Source organism: Pseudoliparis swirei, chromosome 7, assembly GCF_029220125.1.
Source record: "Pseudoliparis swirei isolate HS2019 ecotype Mariana Trench chromosome 7, NWPU_hadal_v1, whole genome shotgun sequence".
Classification (NCBI taxonomy): domain Eukaryota; kingdom Metazoa; phylum Chordata; class Actinopteri; order Perciformes; family Liparidae; genus Pseudoliparis; species Pseudoliparis swirei.
This window is the reverse complement of record NC_079394.1, coordinates 15623762-15649111: the sequence shown is the minus strand read 5'-3', so window position 1 is coordinate 15649111 and position 25350 is coordinate 15623762. Positions and strand designations below refer to the sequence as shown.

At 42.4% G+C, this 25350-nt stretch overlaps 1 protein-coding gene and 1 long non-coding RNA gene across 2 annotated transcripts in view; one reads left to right on the top strand and one right to left on the bottom strand.

The window, feature by feature from the left end:
• Positions 1-18035, bottom strand: part of LOC130197188 (uncharacterized) — a 25732-nt gene extending 7697 nt beyond the window's left edge. The window contains exons 1-2 of the long non-coding RNA XR_008832397.1: positions 17958-18035; positions 3482-3539 (exon numbers count right to left, since the gene is read on the bottom strand). This is a non-coding gene — a long non-coding RNA (uncharacterized LOC130197188). The remainder of the gene's footprint in view (positions 1-3481; positions 3540-17957) is intronic.
• mmp11a (matrix metallopeptidase 11a) lies at positions 2256-25350 on the top strand. The gene is made up of 8 exons (XM_056419732.1): positions 2256-2357; positions 15201-15430; positions 17964-18107; positions 19027-19160; positions 19574-19845; positions 20491-20695; positions 22087-22347; positions 23240-25350. Exons 1-8 carry the CDS (start codon positions 2256-2258, stop codon positions 23356-23358), a joined length of 1467 nt encoding a protein of 488 aa, XP_056275707.1. The 3' UTR covers positions 23359-25350.

Genomic DNA, 25350 nt, shown 5'->3' with positions numbered 1-25350 from the left:
AAAAGGCCAAACTGCGGATAAGAAGAGGAACCGTTACGACATCAAAGGGTGGACACAATGTGTGTGTAGTGTAGTTTTATATGAGAATGGAAGGAGTGTGGGAATCTGTTTTATTTTCGCAGCTGTGAGATAAAATGCTCCACGGTCGGACCCACTGGAGGTTTCTGACCCACCTTCCGAAAAATAAAAGAAACTCTGTGAGTCAGTTTATTCACTTCTATAATTACAACCACTAATGGCAGCAAAGAATTTAGCAAAGCTTTCCCGTGTAATGGCTGTTGGGTTTCTGAAGGCTATTTGGACATGAAATAAAAAAGGTCTCTAATAAAATGCGATTTCCTGACTGACTGCCAGCTCCGCACCACATCAGGCCCGTTATCTTGTGAGTGTAATGAAAGAGGAGAAAGGGAAAGGCCTCATGAGACACTGATGCTTGTAATTTCTGGACTATAATCAATGTTACTGGATGCAGATGTGTTACATATGGAGGCCAATTAGAGCTGACCTCACCCTCTTATTTAAGCTGTTAGCGTGTCGGGCGACAAAAGATAGTAACATACTAACATGTAATAACAGTAATAATCATGAATTAGGCCGTGTTTTTGTTTTTTAGACATAGTGTACAGACGCATATTTGCGTGACATTGGTGCAAAAACAAACAACAGCTAGTAAATCGGCGTGCACTCATAACATGACGTCTTACGAAAAGTTAAGTTTTTTCCTGCAAAAGTCCGGCAACACATTTTTGCCATTTCCGATTGTTAGAAAATAAACTTCAATCTTTCCAGGAAAACTACTTAGATTGTGAAATACTAAGGTTTAGGAAAGGAAAAGATCGTAAAATAGTAAGTTAGGTTAGGGAAAATATCGTAAAATACTTACTTAGGTTTAGGAAAAGATCGTTAAATACTAAGTTAGGTTTCGGTAAAGATCGTAGAATACTAAGTTAGGTTTAGGAAAAGATATTAAAATACTTAGGTTTAGGAAAAGATCATAAAATACTAAGTTAGGTTTCAGCAATGATCATAAAATACTTAGTTAGGTTTAGGAAAGGATCGTAAAATACTAAGTTAGGATTAGGAAAGGATCGTAAAATACTAAGTTGGGTTTGGGAAAAGATCGCAAAATACTTAGTTAGGTTTAGGATAAGATCCTAAAATACTAAGTTTGGTTCGGTTTGGTTTGGTAAAGATCGTAAAATATTCTGCATTTGACATACTATGTTTAAGGACATGTAATAATTCCAATTATTTGTTTTTAGCAGTTCATTGTGCATTTTGGTCGGCTTTTCACACAAATAACAACATATTAATAATGAATATAATAATTAACAGGTATTATTAAGCTTTTTCCATCAAAACGTCAAACACATGTCATCCGTGTTTTTTGGGGGAATTGTGGAGTTGTTATGTTGTTTACATTGTCAGATATCCTGATGGTTTATTCCAGTATTTTCTTTCTTTAATTTCACACATCTTTTTTTCTCCCTGGTATTTTACTCCTCTAGCCGTGTGCAGAGTCCAGTGAAAAGATATCTCCAAATATAGTGTCTTTAAACATTCCCAGATACATTTATGGATTAAGTATTCCACATGTTGCGAACATTTCAATATAGGGTAATAAACCATCTAAACATGCAGTTTTGGGGAGAGGCTCAACTTTAACTTCAGAGAAGAATAGCAATTTTTATTTGGTGTTTGTGGTCACATTTGTTGTGAGGAAGTTGTGAAAATCAGTATATCATAAACATCACTTTAATTCCCACATCTGCACAGTTTAACATATTATAAACTACCCTTCACTTCACTATTGTTTTGCGGTTGGCTGGTTAGTTTCTAGTTGATTTTGTTCCTGTAGTTATTATAATGCAGTAATATCTACATGCTGTTTCCTCTAATGTGAGACAAAGTGTGCGTTAGATAGAATTACTTCATATTGCGGCTCTTTGGTTTTCATAAACTTGAGAACCACAGGTGGGTACAAAAAAACACACACAAAAACGCGCAGAGCCATCGTCATCTGTTTTGAGTTGACGTGCGCGTGGCAGCGAAAGGGTTAAGAGTCACGTGGTTAGCGGGCGCTATCATCAGGCCTCCGGCTGTAAAAAAAATAATGTGTATGTGTGGAAGAGAAAGAGAAAAAAAGAAACACTTTTAGGAAGAACAAAGAAATCAGAGTCTATTTAAAGAGGTGTAGCCCAGGACCCCGCAGCCCTGCTCGTGCACCGCCGCGGTTCTCCCGACGTGCGGCGAGGATGCGGACTTCTCTGCTCGTGTGCTGCGTCCTTGCGCTGCAATGCCTCCCGAGCGCGCGCTGCCTCCCCGCGCGGGGATCCGGCGGCTACAAAGTGGCACCGGTGAGTTGGACCACGCTGATTTTTTGTTATTTTTTCCTTTCTTTCTTTCTTTTGTAAACTTTTTTGAAAACGAAACTAAAACAACTCGTGCAGAAGTTTGGAGGTTTTGTTTGACTTTTTTGTTGTTGCAGCGTGCAGGAACTTATTAATTATCGGGCATTTTAAAGGAATCTGCAGTGTGCGCGCACACATCCACGCGCGCGCACAATATTGAACATTTGTCTCGTACCGACTTTATAGCATGCTTAGGTATATTTTGCTGCAAAGTATTATCCTACGCACATTAATATAAGAAGCATTTCTTAAAGGTTGAAGTAACACTTTTCTGCAGCGAAATGCACGCGCACGCTCCTTTTGCAATATTTCGTGTGCAGACACATAAAGCAGCATGACTCCCTCTGCTGCGAGGTGAACACTGTCCTCATTAGTGTGCGAAACATTTCTTTCAGGATTACAGTGTCACTTTTCCGCAGCGAAACGCACGCGCACGTGCACGCATTCACGCAGGCGCACTATTTTTTGGCAATTGTCTTATTGTACAGACTTACAATGTCTTTTCGCTTCAAAGTGATTTATGCAGCGAAAATGTGCACGCGAACAAGCACGCCTAATCTTGTCGTTTAGAAAATGGCTATTTTTAAGTCGCGCGTGCACGTGCAGGTGCTGACCTGTCACTGTAATTAGCACCCGGCTCTTATTTTGAAGAAATTACTATCATCACTATTTGTTTCTTTTTTCGTGTCTGCTCAGCAGCAGCCAAACACATCCTGACGTCTGCTCGCGTGCGTGCGTGCATGCGTGCGCGTATGCGCTTAACAGCCAGGTCAACAAAAAAAACAGAGAGGCTGCTGAGTTCCCTCCTCGTCAGCAGAACAGGAAGCAGTAATAACAGGTCTTAGAGGCATTTTGTCAACAACACCATAAAAGACGGGGTCCTCCACATGGACCCGTCACCATGGCGTCTGTGGCACGCGCTGCCTCCGCAGTCACGTGCTTGTGGAGCATAATTATTCATGTTGAGTTGTGCAATCATTTATCAGCCTCATCCTGGTGTGTTGTGCACACTTCACCACATGCTGCTGGTTTAAACCTCTGGTTGTAACGCTCTCCTCGTGCATGCAAACCTTTATTTACACGCAATGGGTGCAGGCTTCATCTTCTTTCCGCCGCCACAGGAATGTCCTGTTTACAGGTACACAGAAAAACAAGGAATTTATCAAAACACACAGATACGCAGCTACACGGAAGAATGTGGCGGTTTGTACTAGGAATACAGTCACAGGGTTGTTATTATTTAGGAGACTGTACAGAAAATCAGTCACAGAGCGAGAAATGTTTACAGTTGCGATCTTTCCACAGAAATAAACGCAACAAGGTTGGAAGTTACTCAGGGGGAGAAAACAACCAATCGTATTTAGGTTGTATAGAAGTCTATGCTTCATGTTTTAAAGCTGCATTATCTCTCCTGACCACCAGGGGTCGACTCCTCTGGTTGTATAGAGGTCTATGCTTTATGTCTTAACGCTGCATTATTTCTACTGACCACCAGGGGGCGACTCCTCTGGTTGTATAGAATCTATGCTTTACATCTTAAAGCTGCATTTTCTCTCCTGACCACCAGGGGGTGACTCCTCTGGTTGTATAGAAGTATATGCTTCACATATTAAAGCTGCATTCTCTCTCCTGACAACCAGCGTCCGGCTACTCTGGTTGTATAGAAGTCTATGCTTCATGTGTTAAAGCTGCATTCACTCTCCTGACCACTAGGGGGCGACTCCTCCGGTTGTATAGAAGTCTATATAATTACTCTACTTCTCTCTTGATGTATTCCCTTAGTAAACATTGTAAACATGAGTTTATGTCTTAATCTCTAGTTGCAAGTCTTCTTCTATACAGCATGATGTCATCATTTAGTACATGATGATCATTTAGAGTCAAACAGACCATAAATTAGGGGATGTTTTAATCCACCGTCATCAGGAGCCGTCACAACTCGTCTGTGAGGTTGAAAACAATGCACAACAGAAAACACTCATTTCTGGCAACGTTTTTTTTTTTTTTTGAGTTGTTGCACCTGCGATGACAACGTTGTTATGTCTGCTGGTCATCTTGCTGGAAAGTCTAATCTGCAGGTTTGTCAAGTTCCCCCCCGACCCCCCCTCCCTCAGTGTTGAGAAAAGAGTGAGTGATTACACAGGCCCTGACAGGCCTCGGTGTCTGTGGCATTCAGGGGATTCACAAAGTGCCTGTTTTCTCTCTCTGGAGTGAAGAGGCGTAGCTTACAGCTCGATGTTTTTTGTCAATAAACCCTTCAAGTCGCTGGGTTCTCTCTATTTTTTTGCGCCCATCACGGCGATGTCTTCGGGCAAAGCGATTGGTCGGGGGAAACCGTGGGAGCAAAGGTGACATCAGAGCTGGTGCCGGGTTCCCAGCGAGCGTAGATCTAGGTCACAGCTGCGCCGGGCCGTGAGTGGCTGATGAGACACAACAAGGAGGTGTGGGAGGGGGCGGAGGTGGGGGCATTTAAGAGGCCCCTCCTTCATGAAGTTAATGATGCTTTTGTTAGCAAGCCGTGAGGAGTCCCCCAGCCCCCAGCCTCAAATCCCTCATTAACAAGGTGAGAGGGGGGGGGGGGGGGGGGAACGAACCCTGTTGGGACGGGTCCTGATATTTGGGTTTTGCCTCGACATCGAGAGGAGACAAATCCTTAAAGCCAGTGTCGGAAATATTGAGAAATCAACAAGAGTGCGAGATGATAGCGAGATTCTGAACATTTTGCAAAAAGCAGCAGAGCGTTCCTCCAGTCAGTTAGACCGCCGTTGTGGTTCTACGGCGTAGCACGAGAAGTCAACGTGGATTTATTTGTCACATAACTTGCCTATTTCACTAGCGACACTTTCGTAATTATTTTAACCCAAAAGAAAATCTTAGTTTTACTGCCTCAACCTGGCTTTTTCACAAAGCTAACAAAATATTTTACGATATTTTCCTGAAGCTAACTAAGTATTTCATGATATTTTTCAAAGCTAACAAAGTATTTCATAATAAATTCCCAAACCTCAATATTTATTTCACGATCTTTTCCCAAAGCTAACTAAGTATTTCACGATCTTTTATTAAGGCTAACTACGTTTTTTCCCAAAGCTAACTTAGCTTTTTACGATCTTTTCCCAAAGTTATCGAAGTATTTCACAATCTTTTCCCAAAGCTATCCAAGCATTTTACGATCTTTTCCCAGTTATTGAAGTATTTCACGATCTTTTATTAAAGCTAACTAAGCTTTTTACGATCTTTTCCCAAAGTTATCGAAGTATTTCACGATCTTTTCCCAAAGCTATCTTAGTATTTCACGATATTTTCCTGAAACTAAATAATTATTTCACAATCTTTTTCTAAACTTAACAATATTATTTCCCTTGAAAAAGGAAGTTTCTTTTGAAAAGACTACAAGTATTGACACGTGTTTCCGGCTTTTGTAGAATATCACACGAACCGTTGCGCGAGGACACATTGACCATGTTCACCATGAACATCATTATGCAGGTATTTTAACAAATACTGGACAAATACAAAGTTTCACCTGATGGTGGCAATAGATGATACTTCAGAGCATCACCAAAGTCAGTGGGATTCATCCTCCGGGCACCGTGAACGTCTGTACTAAATGTCACGGCAATCCATAAAATGGATGCGGAGATATTTCATGTTTGGACCAAAGTGACAGACCAGCAGAGCTATGGTGTTATTTGAGTATCAGGGATCAGCTTTTACACAGCAGGTGTTTCTCCAGATGTTTCTTTAAATCACTCCACACCCCCTAGAAAAAAATAGATCCAGTCTAAACTGGACTGAAACTTCAATACCTACGATGTCCTGACTTCACCTGTTTGACCGGAATCTCTATCCGACCAACTCAACCGAATCAAATAACAACGGAAGCCCTCAAAAAGCCTATAAAAGAAAGGAAAAAAAACACTTCTGTAATCTGCCCGGCAACCGCTACTCTCGTTGAAGCGATAACGATGAAATAATCCGCGAATCCTCCTGCGGCCGGACGGACGGAGAAGATCAGTGAGTCTGAGGGTAGTAGAGATAAGAGATTCAAGCAGAGGCTTCGCATCACCTTCCACAGCCGGGTGTTTCTGATTTCAAGACCATATCCGTTGGATTACTTGAGTTAGACGGAAGATAACGAGGTATCTGTTGATGAAACTTTAAATCCTCTCTCACTGTAAGAAATCCTTTGTCTCCAGCACACCCTCCAAAACACAAAACCTGATCCGTCTGCCCATGAAAACACTCCCTTATGACTTGCTATGATCCGGATTCACTGGGAACAGGTTTAGAGATATCAAGAGATATCTGAGGAGCGTCTTGTTTCTCTGCTTCAGATTCTCGTGAAAAGCCGCGGCTTCTTTGAAAATGATAAATAAACGTCTTTTTGGGGGGGGGGGAGGCGGGTGTTTTTTGGCAGGAATTTTTGGATCACCTTTTTGCAATTTCCTTTTCTTTTTGTGAGCCGCTTTCCGGTCAAATCTTCTTCTTTTTTTCTGCTTCTGCTGCAGTTCCTTCTTTGTTTTATTCAGAACGCATGTATTTTTGAATGCCGTGCATTTCGGTATACGATGAACAAATTGTTCTCTGAGCCTTAGTTTGAGGAGGTTTTTTCAGGTAGGAAGGTTAAACCAGGTGAGAGAGGGTGCAACATGGGCCGAAGAAGATGCCCTATAAATTACACAATATATTTATTATTTGTTCTTTGTAAGTAGGACACGTTCATTGTTGGTTCTGGACTTTGTAGGATTGGTTAAAAAAGAACAACATTTAAGCACAATTAAAAAGTTGGATTAAATAAAAATAAAAAATTCTAAATATATTTGCCGTTTTCCAGTCTTTATGCTAACTTAGCTTAGCATAAAGACTGCACACAGCAGGTAGGTAGATTGTGTTTGTCGTCACAAAGTTTAGTACGTCTTCTACATAGACTATCACGGTGAACATGTTTACGGCGGTTACCTCTTTTTTAGTTGTTTACACCTGTTACTCGTTCAGTCTCTCCTCAAACTCGGTGCCGAATAATTTGGAAATGAGTTGGGAGAGCCGAGGTGAGTCGGGCGTAGCACCCGGAGCCTAAAAGTACCCGTGACTACTGAAGCGGGTGTTGGTGGGTTTCCACTGAGCGTATAGAGCGTATTCACTCACGTGACCACAACAAACTCTGGCGGCCATGTTGGGGTCCCACCACGGCATTGTTACCTTCGCATTGAAAATGCCGGAAGGTTATGTTTTGATCGCCGTGTATTTATTTATTTATTTGTATGCGTGTTATTCGCAAAACTCAAAAAGTATTGAACCGAATCGCATGAAATTTGGTGGGATGATTGTTTATTATCCGGGGACCAGTTGATTAGATTTTGGGATCGATCGGGTCAAAGGTCAAGGTCAAAGGTCATGAACAGGTCAAAATATTTCGCAGAACTCAAAAAGTATTGAACCGAATCGCATGAAATTTGGTGGGATGATTGTTTATTATCCGGGGACCAGTTGATTAGATTTTGGGATCGATCGGGTCAAAGGTCAAGGGTCATGAACAGGTCAAAATGTTCTTGAATCGCATGAAATTTGGTGGGATGATTGGTTATTATCCGGGGACCATTTGATTAGATTTTGGGATCAATCGGGTCAAAGGTCAATGTCAAGGTCATGGAAAGGTCAAACTCTTTTTTTACCATAGCACGATACATTTTTGTCCAATTGGCATGCAACTAATGCCAAAATGTTCATAATTCAATGCCCAATCTTGTGATATGCGAAGGTATGCGCTCTACCGAGTGCCCATTCTAGTTTTGCTTGTTTGTATGCCGCTCTTCCCTTAGAAATGACCATTATATCCTGAAGGACACACAATTTCAGTTCAAAACGGTGTGCCTTGTGATTAAACTGTGCCTCGTTGTTGGATGTGGGACTAATGATTCAGAATATGGTTTATCAGCTCAACAAGACAGGCTATTACTTCAACTTGTCATGCATCTACTTCGGCTTCACTGGGCTTCTGAGCGTTAGGACTGTTCTCATGTGTTTCTGTTGATACATCGGGTTGTGGGCACGTTTCCATTGACACTCGTCAATAATCTCTTTTTGCTTTTTCGCCGAGCGAAAATCAATGTTTCACTATGCGCAAAAGGAACTGTGGATGGAAGCTTGGGAGGAAGCCATGAACATGGCAACTCCGTCGGGCGATGTCTGCCTTTACTCTGTGATTCATTTCAAGGTAAAATAAAACACTGGCTACATGGGAACAGCACTCAGCACGGCCAGCCAAACAGTCACTGCTGGTCCTGAAGGAGCTGGAAGCGGCTTCATCCAGACACTCGTCCTGGAGGCGGAGCTGTGCGACTACGGATCATATATGAACCCAGACACGGGGCGATTGATGTGGTATTTCTACAACAAGTATAACGCAGAAATAGTTGTTAATGTCCCATGGTCGATAGCGGAAATGAAAACTGTTTTACAGGAATGTGACCGGCCTATGTGCTGGTAACTAGGGGTAACTAGCGAATTAACCACAAAGTGTTGAGCGAGTAAAATCAGGTGAAAAAGCGTTGCAAATATTCAATTCCAACCGCTCAAATCTTTCTTTGGCAATGCAGAAGGACATGAGGTTGCTGGGCTCTCGCATAATCAAACAGCGGACACGATAGGTCAACTTCTTCTGACATTTAATAAGTGGACCCCAAGATGGCGCGATTGAGATTCTGACGTCACATGAATACGCTCTATAGACGTCTCTAGAAAGTAAACCAGCGTAACTATGATTTACATTACTTTCTATTTACCTATTTTTACTTCTTCTATTTTTTTCTCCTCCTGTATAAAATACGAAGAAACCCGTCTGGCTCAGTTCATGCCTGCAGGGGTTTTAAATTGCTAAAATAAATCTGACTTTGCTTTGTATCTCGGGGCTGGGTGATCTCCCGTGTCGGTGACTCAGCGAGTGTTGTGTTCATGCACGCGTGTTGACGTGTAATTTTCTAGGACAGACAATGGAAATCCTGTCGGGAGACTTTGTGACGACGAAAAGAAAAAACCCTCGGGGGGGGGGAAAAAAGAAGGGAAAAAAAGGATTCTGTCACGTTCTGCTGAGAGTGCGAGAAGCCGGCGATGAGACATGAAACTCCCAAAGAGCCTGAAGGCATCGCAGGAAGTTTGTGATGGCAGAGGCGATGGAGGGGGAGGAGGAGGAAGGTGTTTATTACAAGTACGGACATATCTAGCTCCTGGTTACTGCGATGACAAGACGTGTGATCTGACAGCGGTATTCAGAGGGAAGCGTGTCCGTACACGGTGCGTCTAAAGCGGCGTCTCCAGTCTGACAACAAACCCAACGCCATCGACCCCCCCCCCACACCCACCCACACACACACACACACTCACACACACACACACAAGGTCAGTCGGGACGTTTTCACCTGCAGCTTTAACCAAGAAATGATTTGACCAACGCCAAGAGAAATCCTTCATTTGGTACCTTTGAAGCAATTGGTGTTAGGTTACAGAAGTGAAGCTCAGTAAAGAGACGTCCTTAGTCGACTAACTCGCTTTTTATTGACTACTCGTTAAGTTGATTTAATGGAACAAGCCGTGAAAGTGTTTTTGGCCTCTTTAAGTCTTGTGTTTACCAGAGAGCTGCTCATATGTTTCTTATAAATAAGTTAATCGGACTCAGTCGGCTACTACTTTCACATCTCTTGTATTTTAGAAAATACATTGTGTTGATCGTTTTAATATATGTCTCGTAAAGCTCACGTTTTACTGCTAATGGGCCAACTTGTTGTGGGTTATATTGCAGAACGTGAACACTTAAAATATCCACCTTTAAATTTGGATGTTTCATTTTTGGAGAGTGATCGCAGTTAAGAGCCAAACCACCATGAATGCATCTACTAACAAGTATTGTGTGTCAATCAAAAGCTTGCTATATATTACTCCTCTGACCCATAACGATCCACACACAATACTTTATTTTGACTTTAAAATAGTCCTCAACAATTACACTATTTGTTCTCCTATTTGAGTGATTTTGAACCAATAGGCTTTGTGCTAAGAGGATTTAGCTTTTGAGTAAATGAGGCACTATATTAGTCTTTTATTGTGCAGTTTTATCAATGAATAATACAAGTTAAAAAGTATTCTTCATTGATAAAAGCTGCCCGATAAAAGACAGGTTATTCTAGGCAGAGCTAAAGCTCTTGTGTCGGGTTCGACCTTAAACTTTGATGTGAAATCTATTGGGAATCAGGGTTTGACTTGGCTGCGGGGTCGGACAGGTCAAACAATCCATTTGACAGACAGGTGGGCGGGTTAGTCCTTTAACCACACGTTTTTTTGTTCCCTCTTTAAAATGACACCTACCACTTAGAATTAGCCAACGTTTTACGAGCCTAAAAGTCGACACTCCCCTCAAAGATTGGGATCAGGGGGCGGGCGACTTTGGTCTAAACCAGTGGTCACCAACCTTTTTGAGCCCAAGATCCCTGACCTCCGCCTTCATGACAGGCAAGATCTACCTATTGAGGCGTTGAGAGAAAACGACGGTCCAGACTGGACTTACAACTTTTTATTTGGCCTAATTGTCATTTTGGTTCAGCGTTCAAATTGATGTGACCAGGAACACAGAATTTAAGTGTAATATAACAAGTAAGATATTTGTTAACTGCACACAATATGAGCAAGAAAAAACACATTTGCAATGAGCAGCTGGATGAACTACCAATATAAATGTTGTATTTATTTACATTTCGTTGCCTCTGTACCTGTACTCTAGCAATGACAATAAATTGAATCCAATCCAATTACAACACGACACTGACAACATGATCAGTCAATGCAACTCATGTAAGTTCAGCTCTCATCATAATGCCATCAAGTCATGTGACTCCAGTCAGTGTTATGGCTGTGACTGAACTCTGTCTGTGAGCTTGTAGTTAGTTCATAAGCAGACAGACAGTCTGAGGCCGTCTGTGAGCTGCTGTCAGTAATCCAGCTCCTGGTCTTTGATTTGGTGATTTTCTCAACTCCACTGATGAGTTTTTCGGGGCAAATTTGGTATTCATGAAAGTTTTCTCATCTGGGATTGGTTCTGAACTCAGACCGTTGGTGATTACATTCACATCAACTCAACAGACATCCTCAGATTTAAATAATTATCATAATAATACATATGAGAATCACCATTTGTGACTCCTGCATCTGTCCCTTTTCAAATAATAGAATTCAAGAAGACCAGATTGCTCTATCAGACAAGAAAAAAAGCTCAATGTTGAGCTTTTGTTTTGAAGGACAACAGCAGAAAAGCCCAACTCACGGAGGTAAGACCTGGCAAGTCGCCAAGAATCTCGGCTGTCGCGCAGGCGTAACCTGTTAATGCCTTCACGTAAACATTTACACGAAGGTACAGGCATTTCAACATTTATTTATTGATGACTTAGTTTTATGTCGGTGTACTTTGAGCTTGTGCAATATGTGAAGTTATCAATCAAGGTCTTTCTGCATTTCCCCTGCGCCCCACCTGTAGTGGTACGTTCCTCTTTCAGGGAGCACAGCTGAGAACACGGCTGTGTAGCAGAACCCGTTTTCAGGCGTTCATGAATCAGGCGGAGATGTTTTCTGACCTCAATCTTCCAGTCAGAAAGAAAACATTTCAGAAGACACTTTAGAAAATGTTCGAAAACAAGGAACAATGTGTTTCTGAATTTATTTTCATTTTATTTTGGAGATCGACAGGGAACGTCTCCGCGATCGACGGGTTGGCGACCACTGGTCTAAACTGTCTGGTTTTTGGGGACAGAGGTTCGGCTTGTGACCAGGTGACCTCCGTCCCACAGAGGCTCAGCCCAGAATCAGCCTTCAAAGACCTACAATAAGTTATTATGCTGACGATGACAAGTCTGGATTACCAGCTGGGAAAAGTCCACAAAAAACTATTACCACAATAATCTGTTTAATCGACAATTTTTAGGGAACTATCTTCACTGAAGTTATGGCCGTGTCGTTGAGAGGGAACCAATGTCAAAAATATAGTTTTATTATTTTTTGGAGTGATCTCAAAAGGACTATAGATGGAGGTTCGGTAGGGGTCATTGCCGCGGATGGGGGGCCCTCCGAACAGGTTAATCCAGTCAAAGCATGACCTCTTGTGGCCGTGTAGATGATAACCAAAATAACTTGAAGACGTTGTGCCACAGAAATCTCTTCGTGAAGTCAAGGGGCGATCAATAAAATGTGACTTTAACTCGGGAGACAGCTGTTCATGTCCCGTTTCCTTCCATCAGTCAGTGTCGGTTTCTTTTGACCACAACTGACCCTTAACACTGCAACTAACGGCCTTCCCTGAAGAATGACGATCTAATTCTCGAGGAGAGCGATTGTAGAGATAGATATGTGTTTGATGGATATATCCAGGATGAAAACAAGTTTTAAAAAAATGTATATGTATATATATATATATATATATATAATAAGAAGAGATAGAAGCTAAAGTGAACCATCACATGATCTTGAGATCGAGATAACGTAGAAACGTAAAGTTTTCGAAACCTATACATGTCTTTCTAACTTCTCCTGGTAACAGATATTACTATTACGCAACGGTTAAAGGTTTTTTTAAAAAGCAAACAAATAAGAGACCAGATTCCATGCTGGTTGTGTTTTCCAGCCTTCGGAGGCTTCGTTGTTAAAAGTTATTTTTTTGTCGTCACGTTTTTTTCTCTTCTTCTGGGGTTCTTTTTAGCTCATTAAAGAGAAACTTTAGAACATGAGCAGAAATCCACCCCCCCCGTCCACCCCGGACCCCCTTCCTCCAAATGTGAGTGCTTTGTGCCACAAAATAAGCAGCTTACATCTCGTTTAAACAAAGTGAAACACGGGAGGTGGAGGTTTTTTCCTTTTTTCTCCGGGAGGTGTGTACTGTTGCTCTCCGGACCCATCAGTCACCGGGTTTTCTGCAGTCTGGAGCACATTCCACGAATCCTGCTGGGTTTTGTTCCCCTTAACCTGCAACGACGCCGAGCCTCGTTCAGACGGACGCAACACAAAAACACACCGAGGTGACCATTATTATTCTGAATCTTATGTATCTATTGTGAATTAGGGCTTTTTGGTGAGGGGATCTTTGGTTTAATAATGCTGACAGTTGATATTTTGTTTGGTTTAATTACCTTTTCTCTCTTGGGTGGCTGTGTCTCAGTGGTAGAGCGGGTCCACTCGTCCATGTTGATTTGTACTTAGGCAAGACACTAAAAAAAACAAATTGGTCTTGTGGGCCGTTCCTGCGGTATAAATGTTGGTTAGTCCTGATGGGCTAGTATGAATGGGTGAATGAACATGTCGGTTTTTGGAGTCTTCCGGAGATCGGTACTTTTAGTACTGACAAGAAATGGTAAATGGACTTGTATTTGTACAGCTGAAATATTTAAATATGAGTTATTGTCGGTTCCAATTAAGCACAACATTAGAGAAGGTATTTAAGCTTCTGGGTTAAAACCACAGACTAAATAAGAAGACCTGTCAATCACCTTGTAGCTCCGCCCCTAAAGCATCCCCTGCTTTATGGTCTGTTTGACTCTAAATGACCATCATGTACTAAATGATGACATCATGCTGAATAGAAGAAGACTTGAAACTCGAGATTGAGACATAAACTCATGTTTACAATGTTTACTGAGGGAATACATCAAGAGAGAAGTAGAGTCATTATATAGACCTCTATACAACCGGAGGAGTCAGCCCCTGGTGGTCAGGAGAGAGAATGCAGCTTTCACATATGAAGCATAGACTTCTATACAACCAGAGGTGTCACCCCTGGTAGTCGGGAGAGAGAATGCAGCTCTAACACGTGAAGCTCAGACTTCTATGCCAGAAGCGTCTTTTTACCTGCACGCTTCTGAATTTATGCTTCTTGGGAACCGACTCGTGAATATTTCAGTGTTCCATAACAGGACAATATTAGAAAATGCAGGACTAGAAGTTGAGGGAAGATGGACAGAATCCCACGATAAAAGTTTGACAGCGACTTTTCCCACAGGTTGTTCTGAGTAGCAGCGGAAAAGGAAGTAAGCATGTAATTGTGTGATTGGGGGAGAACACCCAACAGTAAGTGAAGTACTGCAGATGTGGTTTGGATCAGCGGGGTGAGGACCGAGTCCGATAAGGAGGCTATCCCCTGTAATTTGCTGCAGTGGAAATGAGCAAAGCCATTTCCTCTGGATCTGGTGGGGGAGGAGGTGGTTGAACGAGGGTTGTAGAAGGGGGGGGGGGGGGGACAGACATCCTGGGACCGACCGTCTATTAAACTGGGCCAATCGACGTGGCTCTGTGGCCTGAATATGATTCACATTCAGCCAGCTGTTATACTCGCCTGTCTCAGGACTTTTGATTTCTTCACTCCTCCTTCTTCGTGTTTTCTTCCTCCTCCCCCTGTTTCCAACATTCCTCTTCTTCATCACGCCTTTCTTCTGTTCACCATATTCCTGATCGTTGTACTGGTACTTGTTTAAAACGTCCTCGATCGGGCTGTAAACTGTTGCGTTCGTATGGCACAAGTCCAGTTGGTTAAACTGTGTGAGCTCATTCTCCCGTTAGCTCGTTAGCTCCACAAGTTAACGGGACAATGAGCTCAACAGTCACCGTCGCCCATTTTATTTACGTAAGTTCTTTTTTCTTTTTTTTAATGAATCTCTTATTTATTTCCACACATTCGTCTCGACCAAAGACGATTGTGTAAAATATTCTTTAATTATTTACATATCTAATAAACATCGGCGTTTTTTTCTCTCCACCCAGGTCTCTGAAAAGTTCCCCGACCTGAAGAAGAGGGGGAAGCTTCCTCACGTTCAGGACTTAGTAAAAGAGGCGAGTCGGCCGACCAACGCCTCCAACGCGTGGAATCGCCCTCGCTGTGGCGTACCGGACTACCCGGCCCACAAGGAGGCGCATCATCACCGGGGGCGACACCGCCAGAGACGCTTCGTCCTGTACGGAGGACGCCTGGAGAAGACGGACCTCACCTACAGGTACAGATTTTATTATTGGTTATTATTGGCAACCAGAGGATAGTCACGAGATAGTCCGTCAAATGAGCTGAAACTGGCTTCAGTAAATGCCACTTCAGTAAACGCCACTTCAGTAAATGCAAATTTATTTTTAAAAGACTGTGTGCACGAAATGAGCGGAAAATTCACTGGACTTTTGTTGGAAAACGCACATAACAAAGATGAATAACTTTTCATACGATTCCACACGAACCGTTGCGTGACTACACGTAGTGTGTAAACAGATGATGGTTTTCTCAAAAGTTTAACCAATTTTAAACGATTTGTTAACGTGTTTCTGCTGCTCCCAAGAAAACCCCTACAAAATGATTCATTGCAGGTTTAAGACATTATTTAGTTTTTTACGAGACAGCGCGTTACTGAAATTCACCGCAGATCTGCCAAATATTCAGACAAAAATTGAACGATGAACTCAAAGCAAATAGCATTTAACACGGGAGGGCGTATATATAGTTTCTTTTAATTAAGTCTTCAAATTATGATTTTGACAAATGGGTGCTGCCTTTTCTTTCATCTGAGGCCTCGGCACCATCGAGCGTCTGGCAATCCTCCGCCGGCTGCTGCCTCTCTGTCTGTGTCTCTCTTTCAACACCAGTGAACCAGAGCCAGAGGAGGGGGGGGGCGCGCAGACTAATACGATTGTGCTGGAACGGCCCAATAAAGGTCTCGGAGTGACACCTGACGAAGTGAAGCGGTTAACCAGGCAACAACCCCGCCGACTCAACCTACCCTTGACCTTTCGGGGCCCGCTGTTGCACCGTCTGCGTCCTTCTAAATGACTTCAACGTGAGCGTGGAGCCGCGCTAATGAGTCTTTTTTCATTTGGAATCAGCCGGCGTTTCGATCTCGGGAAAGCGGGTTCTGGTTCGACGATTGAAGTCAGCTGAGAGTAATTTCAGCGGCTTTAATGGCTGCCGGCGAAAAACCTGAAAAGGAGGCTGCGACACATCAAAAAGGTCGAGCCGATCGCCGTGTTTCAGCTCAACTTTCATTCAGATTTACAACGTAATCCTCCACGTTTGTCTTGACTATGGAAATGCACTTTGTACTAGTTGTAAAATGAGAGAATAAGTCTATTATACAAAGCCTGATACATTATTCTTTTGTGCCATAGAGCTCCATTGCTGTCCAAAAACTAGTAAACACACGTCAATCAACACAAAATGCCATTTTGCCCCGCTCAGGATTTTAAGCAATATGTTATATAGATTTGGCGGAGTGGTCCAAACATTTGACTGTTGAAACAACTAATTAAAGATCACCAAAAGAGCCCAAACAAAGAGCTTCAGACACTAGAATTGACAGTTTCATCCACAATGTCGAAAGGAAAGAACACCTGTACCCGGCATGTTACTGTTTGACTATATTCCACTGGTTCCTAGGCTTGCAGAGTCAATGTTAACATGTTATCAGGAGGCCTCATCGCCTGTAAACGCCTGTAAGTTTGATATATTAAACTTTGCGTTAGCTTGCTGTCATATTACTAATATTCTAGTGTCTAGTGTCTGAAGCAAAGCGTTAGCTTGCGTTTGTTTGCTTATTCACAAAAAACTATACATCATCTCTAATCTGAAGGGTACTTGTGTTGAAAGGATAAACTCAAGGATTTCAACCTGTGTGGACTTTGCACAACACAAACTGAAGTCAATCTGAATGAATGTTTGCACAATTGCAGAAGTGTTTGCACAAGTACGCTTTTAATTTACCATCAAACAGAAATAATTCTCTTGTCGGGTATTTTTTTTATGATAATTTTTTTAGAAAGGTTATCTCTCCTCCCGTCCTCCTCCAGGTTATACTTAAACAAATGACAGTGGTTGAGATGAGCACCAGTGGTATTTTGTTATTGCTAGTGTTCCACTAAATCAAGACCACATTTCCCATAAACCCGGCTGCTTCTTGTCCTCTTTTGACCCCCTTTACATGATAAAAGACAAAAGCTGATGACAGCCAGTATACATGTTTACTTCCTCCGGACATAAAATGGTGCAGCAGATTTCTCTCAGCAGAAAGGCTACTGGAGACACAGCATTGGTCTTTATTTTGGCGACTCCTCTGGTTGTATAGAAGTCTATGCTTTATGAGTTAAAGCTGCATTCCCTCTACTGTCCACCAGGGAGCAACTCCTCTGGTTGTATACAAGTCTATATAATGACTCTACTTCTCTCTTCATTTATTCCCTCAGTAAACATTGTAAACATGAGTTTATGTCTCAATCTCTAGTTTCAAGTCTTCTTCTTCTTCTTCTTCTTCTTCTTCTTCTTCTTCTTCTTCTTCTTCTTCTTCCATCACACTGGGTGGTTCAATCAGAAAGGAAAAGGGAGGAGACGTTGACACGGTGTTTTGTTAGCAGGCCAGAGGGCGTCGGTAACGGCACACTGCCGAAGATATCAGATTAGAGGGAGGCGTGCGAGGCCGGTGGTCCCTCTGTGCTGCTATACTGTACACCGTGTGTGTCTGTCTGTGTGTGTGTGTGTGTGTGTGACACCTGCAGGATCGTCCGGTTCCCGTGGCAGATCGGCGAGGAAAAAGTCCGCCGCGTCTTCCGGGAGGCGCTGAAGATCTGGAGCGACGTCACGCCACTCACCTTCACCGAGGTCCGCGGCGAGAAGGCCGACATCCGCATCGACTTCACGAGGTGAGATACCTGAGACGAGGACGACACTTTAAAACTCAAAGATTGTCTCTGTGGATGAATGGATTCATCGTTTTGTTGCTGAAAAGTCTGAATAAAGTCCAAAGAACAAAGTTATTGTATTATGTATTTACTCTTATATTCTATTATTTTATTACATTATATTTACTATTATATTATTTTAATACATTATATTTATTATTATTATATTATTTCCTTACATTATATGAATTATTATATTATATTTACTCTTATATTATATTTATTCTACTTTTATGTTCATTCTTATACTGTATTATTTTATTACATTACATTTATTATTATATTATGTTTATTCTTATATTATATTATATGTATAATTAAAATATATTTATTTACATATTATATTTATTCTAAATGTATGTTTAATTATATTATATTTATTCATATATTATATTTATTCTAATTTTATGTTTACTCCTATATTATATTATTACATTATATTTATTATTAAATTATGTTTATTTTTACATTATATTACATGATATGTATTATTACATTATATTTACTTTTATATTATTTTATTACAATATATGTATTATTATATTATGTTTATATTATATTATCTGTATTCCTATATTATTCTTATATTATATTTATTCAAATGTTATGTTTACTCGTATATTATTTTATCACATTAAATTTATTATTATTTTATTACTTAATAATAACAATAATATAACTATTATTTTATGTATTAACGTACAGTTTTATTTATTTTTAATAAAACATTTTTTAAACTCTGGTTCCAGCTTCTAAAATAAGTTTTCTTTCCCTTTTTCTGTGATAATAAACGGAATATATTTGGTTTTTGGACAATGACGATCATTAAAGTTCGTAAGACGTTTGTTCTCATGGGAGCGTTTGTTTTATGGACCTTCAGGTACTGGCACGGAGACAACCTCCCCTTCGACGGCCCGGGTGGGATCCTCGCTCACGCCTTCTTCCCCAAAACGCACCGACAGGGCGACATCCACTTTGACTACGACGAGTCGTGGACGCTCGGGAACCACATGGGTGAGTTAGTGTTGTTTATCTCAGTGAAACATAAAGAAATAAAGAGAATAAAGTTATTATTATTACCAAAGGCAACGCACACATCAGAGAGTAAGTTCAAGGACAGGAAGATATAGAAACAGGTGGTTGAGCATCCTCTGACTCCTCTGACTCCTCTTGCCTCTCTCATCCCCTTCCTCCTTCATCCCCTCGCCCCCTTCCTCCCTTGCCCCCTTACTTTCTTGTCACCCTCCTCTCTTGCCCCCTTCCTCCCTTGTCCCCTTCTTGCCTTCCTCCCTCACCCCCTTCCTCCCTCGTCCCCTTCCTCCCTGTCCCCTTCCTCCTTCGCCCCATTCCTCCCTTGTCCCCTTCCTCTCTCGCCCCCTTCCTCCCTCGTCCCCTTCCTCTCTCGCGCCCTTCCTCCCTCCCTGCAGGTACAGACCTCCTCCAGGTGGCGGCCCATGAGTTCGGGCACGTCCTTGGCCTGCAGCATTCCCGTGAGCCGGGCGCCATCATGTCGGCGTACTACTCCTTCTCCTACCCGCTGAGGCTGAGCGAGGACGACAAGCGAGGCATCCAGTACCTGTACGGCACTCGTCCGCAGGTCCCGCCCTCAACGCCGCCGCCGCCGCCTCCACCACCGCCGCCGCCACCGCCGCCGCCACCGCCACCCTCGAACCCGGACACCAATGAGATCATCAGGAATGTGAGTGGAGCCGATGTGGCGTTTACAGTAGAGTGCTGGGTCTAGTGCCATCTAGTGGCGAGGTGGTAGATTGCATCCCGTTTCTGCGGCGGAACATTCAGCGTAGAAACATTAAAAGTCTGGTTTGTCTGCTCCGGGCTCCTGGAGAAACATGGAGGACACCACGTAACAACAGTTCTTAGTGTCAGGTGATTAAACACCAATAAAAAAAACAAATATGGAATCCATCCATTTACTCAATTTAGTCTAATCACAACCACTAGACTCATGCCAACCGTCCTCATCACAACCATCGTCAGTGGCACACGGCACATCGGCACAAGAAAACGGCGCCTAAAGAGTTCCTAAAAAGACTGAAATCTTTAATATATTTCACTAATTAGTGGTTTCATTATAAAATATTTTAAAAAGGCTCAGTGATTTACTCAAAGTGCACTAAAACAGGAGGTGAGTGAATTTGTTGGAACTATTTTCAGGGTCAAACTCCCCTAGAAAAGCTTACTGTACAGTTTCATGTTTATTTGGGGGGGGGGGGGGGGCGGGAGGGGATTCACAACTTTATTCTTTTTAATCCATGAAGATAAATAAAGTTTTTCGCTCCGATGAACGCGGGTCAGGAGTAATCCTTGTGTTCTGCTCCTCCAGCCCGACGCTTGCCAGACGGACTTCGACGCCGTGTCGGTGATCCGCGGCGAGCTCTTCTTCTTCAAGTCGGGCTACGTGTGGCGCATCCGGGACGGGCGCCTGGAGGCCGGCTACCCGGCGCTGGCGTCCCGTCACTGGCGAGGGATCCCTGACGCCATCGACGCCGCCTTTGAAGACGAGTCGGGGAACATTTGGTTCTTTAAAGGTGGGCCAGCGAAGGAAACTGTGTGTGTGTGTGTGTCTGTGTGTGAGAGAGTGTGAGTGTGTCTGTGAGTGTGTGTGAGTGTGAGAGAGTGTGAGCGTGTCTGTGAGTGTGTCCAATTAGTGTGTGTGTGAGCGTGTGATTGTGTGTGCGTGTCAGTGCGTGTGTGAGACTGTGTGTGTGTGTGTGTGTGAGAGTGAGTTTGTGTAAGTGTGTGTGTGAGAGTGAGTGTGTGTGAGTGTGTGTGAGAGTGTGATTGTGTGTGCGTGTCAGTGCGTGTGTGAGACTGTGTGTGTGTGTGTGTGTGAGAGTGAGTTTGTGTAAGTGTGTGTGTGAGAGTGAGTGTGTGTAAGTGTGTGTGTGAGTGTGAGTTTGTGTGATTGTGTGTGAGTGTGTCCAAATGGTGTGAGTGTGTGAGCGTGTGAGTGTATCTGAGTGTGAGCATGTGTGTGTGAGTGAATGAGTGTGTGTGTGAGAGTGTCTGTGTGTGGGTGTGTGAGAGGGAGTGAGTGTGTTTGTGTGTGTGTGAGTATGTGTGTGTGTGTGTGTGTGAGAGTGAGTGAGTGTGTCTGTGTGTGTGTGTGTGAGTGTGTATGTGAGTGTGAGCATGTGTGTGTGAGTGAATGAATGTGTGTGTGTGAGAGTGTCTGTGTTTGTGTGTGAGTGAGTGTGTGTGGGTGAGTGAGTATGTTTGTGTGTGAGTGTGTATGTGAGTGTGAGTATGTGTGAGTGTGTGAGTGTGTGTGTGAGAGTGAGTATGTGTGTGTGTGTGAGTGTGTGTGTGTGTGTGGGTGTGTGAGAGTGAGTATGTTTGTGTGTGTGTGTGTTGTTACGGTCTCAGGATCATCTGCTCACGTGTCACTGGGTGTGAACGTTTCATTAACACTATTTATTGCAGCTCTGTTGGTTCTACTGGTTCTAATGGTTCTACTGGTTCTACTGGTTCCTTCGGGGTTGTTTACATGTGGTGGAATGTGCAGTAGTGAGGCCGTAAAACAGCTTATTCAACACTTTGTCGACATTGTTTTGAACATTATTATCATGAGCCAACGTTTCCTGCAGCTGATGCTCAAAAAACATCTGGACCACAGATGTTGCTGCAAACCGCTGATTCTAAAACAGAAGATAAAGTATAAGTATGAATATAGAATACGTTTCATGTAAATTATAATCTGAGTGGAGCCATCTTGGATTACGGTCGTCCCTGTGTCGTTCTCTTTTGAAACCAGTGAACAGGAAGTGAATCACATCTGGACTGAGGAGTCACGACACAACCAGAGGAGTCGCCCCCTGGTGGTCAGATGACGTCCATCTTGTTTTTTAACGTGGTCTAGAATGGATCTCTAAATGAAAAACACCTTTATGGCGTCCGTTGCTCGCCGTCTCTCCCTCAGGTGAGAACTACTGGGTGTTCGATGCCGAGATGCAGATTAAAGGGCCGGAGTCCATCAGGTCTTTGGGTCTGTCGATGTCCGGCATCCAGGCGGCGCTGCGCTGGGGCCACGACGCCAACTTCAACACCTACTTCTTCAAGTCGGGCAGCTACTGGAGGTTCAGCCCCCGCGGCCGCCGCGTGGAGTCGGCGTATCCGCGCAGCATGCAGGACTGGAGCGGCATCCCCGAAGACGTGGACGCCACGTTCAGGGACGCCTACGGTACGGTCGGAAACGCCAAAACTCTAATCTATGTGGATAGATAAAGTATTAGTGGGATATACAGCGGGATTCTATCACTTCATATTCAACGTTTATTGCACTTTTATTCCAGACGTGACAGTATTTAGAATTTGATTTGACTTTTGAAGGAATAACTCGGGCCACTTGCTCTATATGGTAACATTAACCCCCTTGAGGCACATTTATATATTTAAATCACTTCTTAAAACCCATTTCTAGAGAACAGTTTTTGAGTGATGTCCCTTTATGCAGTTCTTTGGTTCCCCTAATTTAGTTGGTCTGATCTTTATTTTGGTATTTTTGGTATTTTACGATTCCATTTGTTTTGCCTTGTTTCTTTGCTTTCTTCTTTCCTTCCTTGCCCCCTTGCCTGGCTTCCTTCCATGTCTCCTTTCCTTCCTTGCCTGGCTTCCTTTCCTTCCTTGCCTCCTTGCCTGGCTTCCTTCCTTTCCTTCCTTCCTTGCCTCTTTGCCTGGTTTCCTTCCTTTCCTTTCCTTCCTTCCTTGCCTCCTTGCCTGGCTTCCATCCTTCCCTAGTTCCTTTCATTGCCTCCTTGCCTGGCTTTCCTTCCTTCCTTTCCTTCCATGCCTCCTTTCCTTGCCTCCTTAACTGGCTTCCTTCCTTTCCTATCTTCCAAGCCTCCTTTCCTTCCTTGCCTGGCTTCCTTCCTTCCATTCCTTTCCTTCAGTTTACTTTGTAAACTTTGTTTTGAAAGGTGCTATATAAATAAAGTTATTATTTATGATATGAGGTCATTTAAATTAAATGTACTTGACAAACATGACTGCAATTCATCACCAAAAAAAGAATTTTTATGTCATTATTAAGCCGCAAATAAACACAATATTTTACCCTCTTTTCTGTCTTGCAGGCTACGCTCACTTCATCCGAGGGCGACAGTACTGGAAGTTCGACCCCGTGGGCATGAACTCTCTGGAGGGATACCCGCGCTACATCGGCGTGGATTTCTTCGGCTGTAGGAACGCGTGAGTCTCTCGTTTGTGGAGAATCACGTCAACGGTATTTTTTTATAGCCCACCACGAAGACGATTTTTTTGAGAGCTTTAAGTCCGTCTTCGCTTCACTTCCAGTTCTACCTTCTTCTCAGGAAAAAAGCCAACTTGTGTTTCCTCGGCACCTCCTGTGCAGATATAGTCGTATTTATTTTTCACATTGCTGGTAAATGTCTTCCCTGCCCCCCCTCATCCCTTCCTGTCCTTGAGCCTGAAATTGAGATTTTCAACCTTTTTTGAAGGTTTTTTCATTTTGAAACGTATGTTTTTTTTTCTTCATCATAAACAAACTCTCTGATCCCGAAGTGTCTGAAAAGTGACGTCAAACACAAAGCTGCAGTTTTTGTCGTAACTTTGGGCTTTTATTAGCTATTATTAACATCCCGCTAGGCCGTTTTATTAATTTGTGGGTTTTCGGGTCCTGAGTCAAGTCTCTCAGGCTTTAGCGAAATATTTAGCATTTCATTTTAACAAAAACAAACACAAATAAATGTGAGATTCCATCAACTATAATATATATATATATATATTATATGATATTATATAATATTAGGAGTTTTCCACTGCAGCCAAACCTGAAAACAAAATGGATGCAATATTTTGAGGATAGTCTGGATAATTTAAAAAAATGGAGGAAGCTGTCGTATTCGCCATATCTTAACATAATCTTGTTAAGTTTATTTTGAGATGTTAACATCCAGCTGCTTATTGGATGAAGAAGGAAGATGACGTCACTGGTTTGCAGGCTGGTTTTAAGAAAGGGTCCAGGGCGCCATCTAGAGGGCAACGCGAGGTGCTCCCTCAGAGTGTCGCGATGTTACTCGAAGCTGTTCTCAGGTCAGTGTGACGCGTTCAGGGACAGCAGTTCAGAACTACTTTGAGGTGCTTTTACTTAACTTTAAACTACTCCGCCACAATAACAACTCTTAAGAATACATTTTGTTTACGAACTGTTGCAGTAAAAAATACTTTACCATTTCACACCAACAGGAAATGATTAAATACTTCTCATTTGTCCTCAATTCACTCTTGTGTTTTCCGGTGGTGAACAGCTCCTCCACTTCCTGGACGCATTGCATTCTGGGAGAATAGATTGACCAATCTTAGTATGAATGCTGTCTGGTTTCATTTAGTCTCTTTTCAGACTCAGCACCTTTGTCTGGTAACTTAAAACAACAATAACAATCTCCTCCACCGTTGATGGTTCAGTGGTAATAATTTAATAACGTGATATATTAGAATATATCATTCAAAGGGTCATTTTACTGAAGACTAAGTACTTTTACTTAGAAGAAAACTTAAAACGGTTGGAGACACTTTTCAGATAGATTATGATCATTTACGCACAAACAAAACCAACTGTGAAATAAAATGGAAAAGATGACGAATTTAACTGTAATTACCCATAAACTCATATCTCATATTCACAAGCTACTTCATGGCCTTCATACCGAGAACAAAGACAAGTATTAAAAGCATTAAAACATAAATAATAAAAAGGTTAAATGTCCTGAAAATGTGTTGATTCGGCTGCTTAATATTGACTGAAATGTAGATTTCTCGCTAGTAGGGGGCATAACACAACATGTAGAAATCAAAAGGTTAATTTACTTATATTTCAGATGTTTTTTGGGGTGAATACTTTCTCGAGAGTTTGAGGATCTCCCGGATCCGACGAGCCCCGTGTCCCGACCTCTTGGAGGTGTCCGACCCCCCGGGTTGAGAACCCCCGGGCCAGATGTTAGTTGTTCAGTGCAGGACGCTGAAGAGTCGTTTACGTTTCCACCGTTAAGACTTTGTTGTTATTGTTGTTGTAGTTGTTTTACTCATTTCTGCAACTCAAGTGTACATACATGTCTTTATTATTAATGTTTTGTTTTTTACTCGTATGTAAACCCTGTAACTTGAAATGTATGAACTGCATATTGTTTTCTTATTAATAAAACCATAACCTTTTTACCAAACCAGA